Genomic DNA, 12,463 nt, shown 5'->3' with positions numbered 1-12,463 from the left:
TATGCACAAAGGAATTCGTTTCAGTGGCGCTGAGCTATTTGTTTTCTGCTGTGCCCAGACCTGTGGGCTGAGACTGAAACCTGTGGTGCCAGCTGCTGGCTGCTGCGATGAGGGGAGGGCTATAGCTACATCTAGAGTAACTTCTTTCTCCCCCCTACTTTTCTCTCTTTCTTCCCTATGACCTGTTTAACCTTGAGTTACAGACTCGATCCTGTGCTGGGTGTCCTCTTAGCACCTTTAAATTCCTTCCTGAAAGCTCATAATGTTGATGAAAACTCCCATCACTCAATCTGCTTTGAAAAAGGGGACAGCTCATTTGGTGAACTGTTTGAAGAAGAAACTTTGGGGGTCAGCTCTTGGAGAAAGCACTGAAACTGCAGCGTTCCTTACACTGCCACAGGGAGCCAATGCATTCTGCATAACCACTCCATAGATATTCCTATGAAGGTCAGGGCACAGATCTCCAAGATTTCACACACGTTTTACAGACTTTGCTAAAACCTCTGCGTGGTGAACATTTCTTCTGAATGCAAAATTGAGGTATTTTAAGCTTTTGTCCCCTGCACCTGTTTACAAAACAGTTGTCACCTGATGGTTTTGTACATGAGCAGTTGTGCCTGGAAGTCTTGCAGATCTGTTTGGTGCTCTGGATGGAGTTCACAACTCTGTTCTGATCTCAGTGAGCTTCAGCTAGGAAGGAGTTGGGATCCCTGCTCTGTGGACACTCCTCTGAATTTTCAAGTGTCACCAAGGCCTTTTCAGACTTAGCAATGATTTCCAAAGGCAAGGGCAGCGGTGGGGTGGATGCATTGTATTCCATGATGCTCTCGAAGAAAATGAGTGCCTGCAAACACTTGGAGTGGTGGCCAAGTCTGTCCCCTTGCAGAATCAATTTTAACTAGATTTTTCTGGGCTTCTTAAAGAAAGGCTCAAAGGCATTGAAGAGAAAGGAAAGGATGGCCTTGTGCCTGGAGGTTACACTGGTAACTGATCATTACTAAATTGACTGTAGGGGAGAGTGATTTAGTCATAGGCTTGACGTTGAAACATGCAGGCTTTCCTTGCTGGGACACAAACACTGTGCCACCTCAAATCACCTCTGACTGAAAATCTTACAAATACCATGGGGCAGGGAGAGTGACATGACATCTTCACTACTTGGAAAGCAGGGAGAACGTCCTGGACACTGCTGGAAAGTAGTAAGTCAATGGCTCCCTGGGGCCACTGTCAAATTAACTGGTTTCACTCTGACTACTAAGGCCCAATTTTGCAAGCTGCTACATTCAGGCAGCCCCGCTGAACTCAGTGGGTTTGACTTCACACAGGGCAGAGCTATCTGTAGTAGCTCACCTAGAAGGAAAAATCAGTCCCAAGAGAGCAGGACAAGGTGACTGCTCCATTGCCTCAGGAGATGCTCCTACAAAGCAAGTCCAGCTGTTTGCCATGGAATTGTCTGATATATGCAAACATCACAGGTAAGAAAAAGCCATCAAAGTCAGCTTTCAAATGATGTAAAGAGCACTGGATTTGGGCTTCGTGACCAGTGCCCCAGCCTTGCTGACTACAGGCAACAATACCAAAGTAACATGCTGAAGACGACGGTGTACAGGCTGCCTCTCAGCTGCCCTTCAAAATTAATTCCCAGTGCCTGCCAACAGCCAAGGTCTTACCTGAAAAAAACAATCAGGGATTGTTTGTTGGTACCTTATTATCTGATACATACTAACTGCTCACCATTCCTTAGACTGGAAGACAAATGCAGCGAAGAGATTGCATGAGCAGCTGTCTCAGTGGCATCACAACATGTAAGGAAGGGCATGAGTGAACTTGCAGCATTCTGATAGGAGTTCGATACGCATGAAAAGTTGCAATGTAAATCTTGCTGACGTGGCTTATCGCAGGATTATGAGCGATTGCAGGATTATGTCAGTACTTTCTTATTGAGGAGAAAAAGATTAGTTTGGGGGGATAATTTTTTTGAGAAAAACACAGTCCTCTGCCAGCCTGCTAAGTGCCAGTACCCAGGCAGCAGTCTGCAAGAGATTACTGTTCACATGGGTTATTTCATTAACTGGTTTCAACAGGGCAGCATTAACATCCTCAAATAAGTAACCTTGAGAGCCAAGGCAGACTGGTGTAAACAACTCAGAATAAGATTGTTGTTGAGAAATCGATTGAAACTAGCCCCAGCATTGTTGCAGCATTGTTATTTTTGTTACAAACCTTAAGGTTTCTGAAACACTGGAAAAAAGAGGAAGCAGTGTTGGCTCAAGAATGAAGCTGTTCTTGTGGTCAAGTGTTAGGGAGGTATCTGCAAACAAGGTTCAGTATTCAGATTTGTCACAGATTTCCACTCAAGTCACAACCCATTGACTAGTTCTTTTGCAGCACAATTCCTGCCCCTGAAAATGCAAAACACTTTTTCTTTGGATTTGACTACATGGAAATACCTTTCCATGTGGTCAGAAGCACGGGGTGAAAGCACTCTGATTCTCTTGGTATTAAGGACCTTTAAAGAGGGTCAAGGCTCAGGTGGATGAGATGAGGGCTGACGAGGGTCATGTAACCACATCAAACTCAAGGGAGGAAGAAAACTACAACAGCAAGTAGAGGTGTGGGGGGAAAGAGAAAGAAGGGTGGGTATAGGACGCAAGTAGAGGACTTGAGATAAGTGGGATCAATCCTTTAGACGCTCCAGGATGGAGCCAATATGTGTCAAGGGTAGTTCGTGGCAGCTAGGTGAGGTGATGGGCTCCAGGGTAGGACATGAAGAAAGATAAGGCTGGAGTCCTGCCTGTCTGATGGAAGGCAAGTGCAAATATTTAATGAAAAGGCAGTCTGTCTGTAGAGGCTGGAGTACGAGGCCTAACTTGAGCTCAAATATTGGATTTACACAAGGGTTACCTGCTGAGTTTGGTTGCTTCAGCTGACTGTGAGGTGGTACACAGCTGTTCTTCCAGCCTGGATGACCCCTCTGTGGGGAGGGTACCAGCCTCCCCTGTATCCTTTGAAAAGATGTTTGGAGTGGAAGGAACAGGAGAGGGGCTGCTTGAGTGACCTCCGCTAACACAAATAGTTAAAATCCCATGGGGAGGAAGGCCTGGCTTTAATTAGTCTGAGAGCTGTTACAGACAAGTACAACGGTGTCCCAAATCAGAAGCTTCTGACCAGTTACAGGAAAACTAATGCAAATAGATTTATGCCAAGACTAATTAAGTGGGGTTTTTTTTTAACTTTGGTAGAAAGTACTCTTACCCTATATTGATTACATTGAAAAAACTACTTATGCTTTTTGTTTTGTACCCACCAAACCTCCCTCCCACTGATCTGGCTTCCTTGCTTTTGAGTTAAGCAGCTGCTTTTCTTGCCATGCTGATCCTTTTGCCACCCCTGTAAACTTTCTTGCGTATCTACCTGTTTGAATGACTATAGCTTGCATTGTTTATGAGGAGGGGATCTTCTCAGCTTCTGAAGCCTGTGTTGATCTCCGGGCAGTACCAGCCCCTCACCCAGCTGACACACCATGGGCTTGCTCCTGCAGGAACACCGCTGAAAACTGCAGTTGCCCTGACCAAAGGTAAGCTTAGAGGCACAGGGAAAGCTGTTGAGAGAAGGTTGGCAAAGGTAAGCAGCCCTATGTGCTTTGGTGAGTTCAGAGGCAGAAAAAGGTGTTAAGAGAGGGGTCGCCTTCCTCTGTGCGCTGAGCCTTGCCTCTGGCCCCTCAGCTTTTTAGGGAAGGGGAAAGCTTTTTCCTTCCTCTGTTATTTCTCCCCTCATCTCCCAAAAACCAAAACGCTCTACTTGCAGGAAGCTCTGGGAGCTTGGAGCAGAGGAAAAGCATGTTTTGTGAGGGGAAGCACCAGCCACCCCGGCACGCGGTGATGCTGGGGATGCTGCGAGGGCCGACATGTCCTCCTGCCCCCCAGTACATGGCGAGGCTGGGGGTGCTGCGAGGGGCCACCCCCCCCTCCTGCCCCGCTCCCGGTCGCCGGGCCCGGTTCAGCCCCCGGTGCGGGCCTGGTGCTCGCGGGGTCACCGGAGGAAGGGTGGCGGGGCGGGGCGGCGCTTCCCGCCCAAGGCCGGGGCCGGCCCGCGGGGCGGTGGCGGGGCCTCCGGGGCGGGCCCGGGCCGCCCCATATAAGCGCGGCGGCCGGTACCGGCAGCCCAGAGGCAGGCCTTGAGTGCCCGCCGCTTCCAGCCCCGTTCCGCCCCTCGCCTGCGTCCCGCCCGCCCCGGGGCGGTGTGGTGTGAGCGGATCCCGCTGCTCCCCCTTCGCGTCGCGGCTGCCGCTTCCCTCGCCCTCAGCGGGGCGCGGAGGCCATGTTCCCCACTGACTCCACCTGGAATATCTCCTTCGCCGGCTGCGGCTTCCTGGGGGTCTACCACGTCGGGGTAGCCAGCTGCCTGCAGGAGCATGCCCCCTTCCTCGTCGCCAACGCCAGGAAAGTCTACGGTGCCTCAGCCGGGGCGCTCACCGCCACCGCCCTGGTCAGCGGCGCCTGCCTAGGTAAGCGCGGCCTGCCGCCGCTCCGGCCCCTCTTCCCGGCCTTCTTACTAATTATTTAATTACAGCCGCAGCGGGAGGGTGGGGAGGCAGCGCTCCGCCCTCCTCATCCTTCCTCGATGCGTGCGGCCTTTTGTTGTTAAGGCCTTTACCTCAGCATCCCCCCCCCCCCCGCCTCAGGCCGGGGCGCTCAGCCCCCTCAGGAGCGGGGAGCGCCTCCAGCATGGCCCCGGCCCCCAGGGCGGGAGGGTCCCGCCGTGCCCACAGGCCCCTGGTGGCTGGGGGTCCTGGGGCTGACCCCACCCGTGGTACCCGGGGCTTGCGGGGGCTGGGTTCTGGCGTTGGGCTGGAGCGTGGGTCTGGGGGCTGCTGGTGGGCAAGAGAGCTGCCCGCGGCCGGGGATGGAGGTGTCCAGCAGCGTGTTTTGTGTGCGAATTGTAGTTGACGGGCGCCTCCGAGTAATTAGGAAATCACCCTTTATTCGTTGTTAGCATCTTTATTTCTGGAAGAAGGTTATTTCTTGGGGTGTAGGGCACTTGGGAATTTTGTTGCCCTCTGCAAGAGCTAGGTCTCAGAGTTTAGCTAGATGTTACCTCAGTCTTCAAGTTGCAGAAGAAACCTTAAAAAGTTCTCTCCAAAGCAGCCACGCGACATAGTCTGTTCCTGCTTGGGGCATGTCTGGGGAACAGCTGAAGAGAATGGTGTGTGGTGTCTCCTGGTTTTTTGCTGTTTTGATTTTCAGCTGTTTTGCATATGGGAGGAAAAGCCAATGAGCATGCCAGAGTCTGTACTTGACAGCTTTTCTTTTGAGAATAACGAATGTAGAAAAGTGTCTTAAACTTGAAAGGAGAACGTGGTGTGAGAGAATCAGGTATATCTGTTTAGTCTTGGAGGGTGATGAGCCTTTCCTAGACCCAATGAAACCACGGTTGTTTACTGTTTGAACTCCTCTCACCTTGATCACAGGTGTCTTTCCATGGCACTCCCTGCTCTTTGGGGACAAGCGGAGTTTTGAGATGTAGCCTTCACACAGCAAAAGTTAGCTTTCTTTTCTGTGTAGTTTCCCGCTCCATTGGGCATTTCTGTAAACAAAATGCTAAGGATTCTTAAGTGTTGCTTCTGGAGCTTGATGGGAAGCTCTTAACAGCTGTTCAAATCCCAGTCTGGGATCTCAAAGTCTGTAGTCATGCCATGGTGCCAGCTTTTATGATGGACAAGGGAAGAGATCTCTTCTAATCTCTTCTCCTGCAGGGATCCATTTGCTGCCAGCTGCCAGGGATTTGGTTGCTTTACTTGCTGTTGCTTCTGTTGAAGAGGTGGCTGCCCAGTTAGTTCCTTGACTGGGTGGCCGGTGTGCTGGTCTGAGGTGTGACACAAACATGAGACAGGTTGGTGGTAGAGCCTTTGCCTTGCTCAGGTGTCATTATAGTGCTGAGCAAGTCTGTTATCATGTCTACCTTGTTCCTGCTGTTCATATAACATCCGTGGCGCACTAGGCATTGCCCTCGGAGAGCTGCCCAGCCTGGTAGGGAGCTTTCTGTGGGTCAGGGTTAGAACAATAGGTTTTCTCCCTCCCTATGAGGTACGAGGGGTGGCACGATAAAGAGGACTGAGTTAGGGGCCACCTTCTTGGCAGCATTTGCCTCTCTCCTGAAAGAGGGCAAGCCATGCTGTTTAAAGCTAGCCAAGGCTTGGATTTGGGGTGTTCAAATTCTGTCTTAAGTTTGACTTCTCTGGAATAGTTTTCTTTTAACTCTGTCTGTGTGACTGGCATATATATCTTTGGTAGAGAGCAGCTCTAAGGCAATAGAGCTGACTTCTGAAAGTAAAAGCTAATGGGGTGCTTGGTTGGGGCATAGTATTGCTGCACTTTGTCCCTGTCGTTAACTCTCCTGACAACGCAGATTCCAAGCTGAGGTCCAGAGGTTAGCATGAAATCATAGGGAAGAAGGGGACAGGGCAGAAGGTATAGCTGCGGCCCGTGTAAGGAGAGCAGTTCATCCTAGTACAGGCTCTTGTAGGATCCCGAGTATCTGTGTTTGCCATGCAACTGGCTTCTGTCTGAGAGTAGGTGTTATAGCCTGTGGGCTTTGAAGCTTATGGCAGCAGCTACCTTGCACTCTGTTGCCCTCTCCGTCAAATTGGAATGTTATATAGTGTCTCTTGATAGATGACGAAGCAGAGGGGAATTTTGCAGAAGCCTTGCTTACCTGGCTATGTGTAGATAAGGCTAGTGCCTTCGTGCATCTGTACTTGGCTCTGAGCACAATGAGACTCTACTGTGCAAAGGTAAATACTTCCTGGGGAGGAGTGGAAAAAACCTCTTCCTTTGGTGGTTTGTCTTTTTTTTTTTGGTTCTGATCCTCTGGACCTTAGAGTGTAAGATCTTTACATCTGAGCTGATCCTGCCTTTTCCCTGAATTAATACCTCACTGTCATCATTTGCATGTGGCAGTGGAGCTTTGCTGTGGGCTAATGCTGAAATGAAAGCCCAGACCAAGTAATCTGCAGCCTTGAGAGCTCACTGTGGGCTTCAAAGGTACATTTGAGAACACCAAATCAAACAACGTTGGGCATGCCTATTAGCTAGACAGAGGCCCTTATTCCTAAATAAGGGGCTAGGAGGTATTTGTGGTCTGATACGACCTTGCCTGGCTCTTGTTAAGCACTTTACCATTAAGTTGTAGGGATCTTGGGTTTATTCTCCAGGGCTACAACAGTGGTATTGTCCTGCATCTGAAATGCTGTCTCCCACCTTGAGGTTCTTCTGTTCACTGGCATGAAAAAGCATTGCTGTTTTTCCACTAGAATGATCTGTGTGGCTATCAAGATGCATTGGGCAAAGTCTTGCATTCTTAGGAGTTACTTGGTTGTGCATACTGCAGTGTTGTAGCATGAATCACTTCTTGTCCTGAGGGTTTTCTGGGAGATGGCCTTCTGTCATGCCTGTGTCTTCTCTTGGGAATGCTGGAATCCAGCGCACCGGGAAAGGCACCTTTATATGCCAAACAAGTGAAAAGTCCTTTTATGCAGGCTTTGCAGTCTCCTCCTTATGGGTACCTCAAATTCTGCGTTTTTTCACAAACTCTAGGCCTGGAGCTCTGAGGATGTTTGAATCTGTTTGAATAAATCCAGTCATTGTCCTGGATGCGATAAGGCTGTCCCTTTTTCAGTCAGGAGTAATGCTAAAATGCAGCCACTGTTGGACCCTTAAATCTTTAATACAGGGTAGGGTATATATTCCTGTTAAGGGTCTTGAATCACCTCACTGTGGTGAGCTATATGGGATTTGGTGTGCCTGCTTTGGAAGTGTAGCAGCTTGGAGGAATGATGGGATTTGAACCTGTAATCACTGAAAAGCCATTTTTGGCTGATGCAAAGGTCCCAAACTGTGCTTCTGACTCATACTTAACTGACAGCACTCAAATGTCTGTGTAGCATGTGAGTATTGTTCTATACAGCTTTCATCTGGTGGTGGGTTGGAACGGCTGACCTGCTTTTTTTTTTTTTGGGGGGGGGGGGGGGGGGGGGAAGAGGTGGGCTCTGCTGTCAGAGGCAAAGCTGGCTATCAAACCCCCATCTGTGGGAGTTAGCTGTCCTCCTAAAGCACGACAGTATCGGCAGAAAATGATAAATCAAGCTGAGGGGATGCTTCTAGTACTAATAATAGAGAAAGGAGGCCATATGTTTGCTAGGTTGAGCAGCGTTGTTTGGAGAGCTCTTCCTGACTTGTCTACAGGTGTGTGTTTTTCAACTAGTATCTTAGCCAGGACGCTTTCAGGCTTGACCTAAGATGAAGTAACAGTTATTTGACATCCAGGTTGGTTTGTCAGCTGTCATCATGTGACCACCAGGAAATACACTGCTGAACTGTAGCGACTTTTTCCATTGAGTAACAGGAAGAAAAAAACCCTACCAAGACCAAACCCAACTGTCTTTTACCTTTTGAAATTGAGATAATGAACAATAGCAGCATCTTAAATCTTGTGCTCCTGAAATATAATTATGTGCGTGCAAAGGCTTAAAGACAGCAATTTTCTGTGTGTGGTGTCTCTTAACACCAAATCCCAGACTGAGAGCAGGGAAATAAATCAGCTTAATTTCTATGGGGTCCTTAGAGCAATGCCAGTTTCTGCTGGCCCAAGTGTCCAAGGGACAGTGTATGCAATGGTGTCGTGTGGCTGCGTGAATCGATTCATAGATCTCCCCAGCTACATGAAGGAAAACTACATAGCATCTGTGGCCTCCCAAAACTTGAGTCCCTCTCTGCACAGGAGATTGTCAGTTGTTATCTCCTGCAGAGGCCCTGGCTGGGGAAAAAGTTGTTGAGCTCAGCAGCCCCAGCCCAGTCAATGGCAGGAGAGGGACCCTTGTGTACATTCATGGAGACATGGATTATTTCATGGGGAGGCTCGTGGTGTTCTGGAAGCAGTAAAGCTGCTGCTGCTGCTTTCACTGGTGGACAATGTGGGGGGTGGGGTAGGGCAGGGGGGGAATGCTCTGTGCTGACATAGTTGGAAAGGCTCGCTGGCTTGGTGAAGAAGCTGCTGTGCTTGGATCAGAGCCATCAGTGGTCACAGGGCTGCAGGCTCAGGTGTCCCAGATAAGTAATCTGGCAGCCAAGCAGCTGGAGCACTGCAGTCAGTACCTTTTACTGGGAAGGAAGAAGCTTGTTCCTGCTGTCTGCCTGGCTCTAACAGGAATTTCCCGAGAGGAAAGGTGCTCTTGCAGGAATTTTGTTGGATGAGTGCAAGGGAAGCCAAGCAGCCACTTCTAGTGAAAAACATAGTCGTAGCAATGATGTGTCTTTATTCTTTTGTCATCCCACGTAGGCAGTAGGTGTGCAGGCCACCGTGGTACCCTGCCTTGCTCAGTCAGCCACAGCAGCAGCCGTGCCGTGTCAGTGCCAATGGCACAAGTGGTCCTTGTATGGTTGTTCTGACCCATAATTTCAGCATCTCTCTTGAACTTGTAGTGTGCCTAGGCTGTTCTGCTTTCTGCCTCTTATCTCCCAAAACTCTTCAAGGCATCCATGACTCAGCCCTATAAAATATGAGAAGCTGTTGTGTGTTCTTCAGGAACCTATATCTGGTTATTGATTGTGTTTGGAAGTTTAGTCCTGATAAATCAAAAACCTTCCTCAGATTCCTTACTTTGTCTTCCAGTCCCAAACGCCCGCTGCTGTAGTGGTTACAGCATCTCTGCCTGCATGTCCAGTAGCTGATGGTGGGGGTTTTGGTCTGTCAGAGGCCCATGCTGCTTTCCAGTATGGTGGGCTTGGGAATGACTGTACTCTGATGCTAGGCCCCTGCTCACTCGAGGCTTCTCTGTGTTCCCTCTGTGTCCTCCATGAAGCAGGGATGAAATGTTCACTGTCCTGGCTGGAGAGGATTTTCAGCTCTGCTGTACTTGCTTTGCAATGTACTTGAAAAGGCCAAGCAAGGGCTGGAGAAATGATAATTTGGTTAGCATTCCTTCTCTCCAGAGCTGGAAAGGATAAGCCTTCTAATTCCAGGGGGCCTTTGCAAAAGCTCAGAAATCTCCTGCTCCAGGGAGCAGTGTGAGCAGGTGACTCCCTGCCCACCTTGCTCTCTATGAAGCAAACCCTGTTGATGGTTGGATTCCAAACTGGCCACCACTTTCCCATCGAATCCTCTGCACTTCGACAGCTCTGTTGCTCAGCCATAATACTTGGCCTCTTTCTTTCTGCTAAGCGTTCCTGGGACTTGAGGTGAAAGTCAGGATGTGACTTCAAGAATCTGGGAGTTGAGGGAGCCCATGTATGTGTATTTGCCTTGGGCTGGTCTTCCTTGTCAAGTAGGCCTATGGCACCAAGAGAGTGTAAGAGCTGGTGAAAAGAAGGGCTGGAGGAAATGACTCCGTGTAGAAAGCCATAAATAGGTCTGTCCTTGGAAAAGGCAGAATGTGTCCTGGAAGTGATAGGGTCTGAGGCAGTGGAAAATCCCTTCCACGGAGCATCTAGAAGGGAGGGAACTGGTGAGCAGGAGTATAGAGAAGATGTTGGAGGTTGTTGTAGCTACAAAAGTTGGAGCAAGGGAGGAGTGTTCGGCACTTGCAATACAATAGCTGCTTCTGACAGGCCTAATCCTGTCCCTGCGGTTGAGCTGATCTGCAGCGTGGTGTGTCTGGGAGAGCAGCCCTCGGCCTTCCTGGTGAAGGGGACTCTTCCCAGCTGAAAGGCTCAGAACAAGTCAAGCTCCATGTAATCCCAGCAGTGATGAGGCCGGGTGGGTGGTGGCGTGCACTTTTTGTCTTGGTGCTTGGGATGTGTCAGTTGTGGCGTTTTAGTAGAATCCAGGCTTTGTGCTGCCCTCTGGCACTTGCCCACACCACACCTCTGGTGCTTTCTGGTACAGGCAAAGGACAGATCTACAGTGATGGCTTATGTCTGACAAGTTCTCTGGAATCGGCAAGCTTCATGAAGCATCTTCTGCAGCTCTTTCCCAGGCTTTTGGCTGTTCTGTGCCTGGAGGATTTCTGAGTGAGCCATTCTCTCCCCCTTCATACACTGCAGTTTGTTTGGTTTTGGAAGCCTTTTGGATTAGGATTTAAAGGATTGTGTACCATTTTAGTGTCAGAGGCTTTGGCAGTGTCTCTGAGCTGCCACTGCTGTGGATTATCTAATTTAGCATCCTGAAGCAGAGGAGGTGGCATCTGAGGGCGTAAATGAATGGGAGCGTGTTACATACGTTAATTACAAGAGCTGCTCTTGCCGGCTTTATTGAAGCTGCTGATCCAGGCTGGCCTGCAACAAAGTTATTCCAGTGTGTCATGGAGGCAAGGGTGTGGATTTATGCTGCCCACAGTTATGTCATGCATGGAGAAAGTTAGAGCTCTGTTTCGGGGAGGGGGGCTGTCAACGCAGGGGGAGTTATGTTGGTTTATTGAGCCCACTGCTCTTTAGTAGGGTTGGTAAAAACTTCTTTATGGGGAACAAAGTAACCATTTTACTACTAGCCATGCTTTTGCAAACAAGAGTTCATTCTGTGCGTGCAAGCTTCAGGTGGAGGTTGCTCCATCTGCCTTGCTGATGTCCTTGCTTGTGCACTGCTCAGCCTTGCAGGAAGGGTTGAGCAGAAGCTCTTTCCTTGCAGGGGTCTGTGCAACCCCCTGAGTAGCTCCTGTCCTGCTCTCATGGCTGCTCTCAGAACAGTCATCTTGATGACCGGGGATTATGGCTGGGGGACCAACTGTTCACGTCCATGGAAGAAAGACAGTGTCAGTCTCCAGATATCCTTGTGTCGTGGCTCCCAAGGAATGCAGCCTGCCTTGTGGTCTGCCTGAAGACGCTTCCCAGATGAGCAGCTTCACCAAAATCACATTCCTTCTAGAGCAGAATGCCTACGCCTCTCTGAGGACTGCTTTGGAATGAAGCTTCTCATTCTCCCTTCCTTGCTGGAGACTGCTCTGCTCATGCTGTGGCTTGTGGGGAAGAGTTCAGGGGTGTAAGGTGATACTTAATGTGCCTGTTGGGATGGAAGGGCAAAGCGGGCACAGCAAGCAGTGTGCTCACAGGCGCATGGTGAGGTGCTTGGCATGGATCGGAGCAGCTGGCTAGCTGTGCAAGCATGAGGGAGCTGGGTATGATGCAGGCTGAGGGCCAGTGGAGGACTTCAGGGATATTCCTTTCATTCTGTGCCAGGGCTTTAGTGCAAATGTACAGTGGGAAAGGATGGGGACAAGTACTAGCTGCCTCTTTTTCTGAGAGTCTTCAGCAAAGGCTCTAGTAACATCTCTGGTGGGCACAAAACAATTGCCACCTGAAAGCATGCAGGAGAGCATTTGGCAGGGGTTAGACTGAAAGCCACCAAAAGTGGTGTGTGAGCCTTGCTTTGGTGTTGGTGAGCCAGCTGAGGGTAGTGTCGTGTGTGTGGTAAAGCTAGAAGGGCTGCTGGAGTGGCAGCTATTTCTTCAGGCTCTGAAAACAGAAAGGATAAC

General features: G+C 49.7%; 1 protein-coding gene across 1 annotated transcript in view; it reads left to right on the top strand.

Moving 5' to 3' along the window:
* The first annotated feature begins 4,144 nt into the window (after positions 1-4,144).
* Positions 4,145-12,463, top strand: part of PNPLA2 (patatin like phospholipase domain containing 2) — a 30,061-nt gene continuing 21,742 nt past the window's right edge. The window contains exon 1 of the mRNA XM_013298242.3: positions 4,145-4,507. Within this exon, the coding sequence (XP_013153696.3) occupies positions 4,321-4,507 (187 nt within the window). The 5' untranslated portion in view covers positions 4,145-4,320. The remainder of the gene's footprint in view (positions 4,508-12,463) is intronic.

This window comes from Falco peregrinus, chromosome 9 (genome assembly GCF_023634155.1).
Source record: "Falco peregrinus isolate bFalPer1 chromosome 9, bFalPer1.pri, whole genome shotgun sequence".
Taxonomy (NCBI): domain Eukaryota; kingdom Metazoa; phylum Chordata; class Aves; order Falconiformes; family Falconidae; genus Falco; species Falco peregrinus.
The sequence above is the reverse complement of the archived record's forward strand: the minus strand, read 5'-3'. Positions and strand labels throughout refer to the sequence as shown.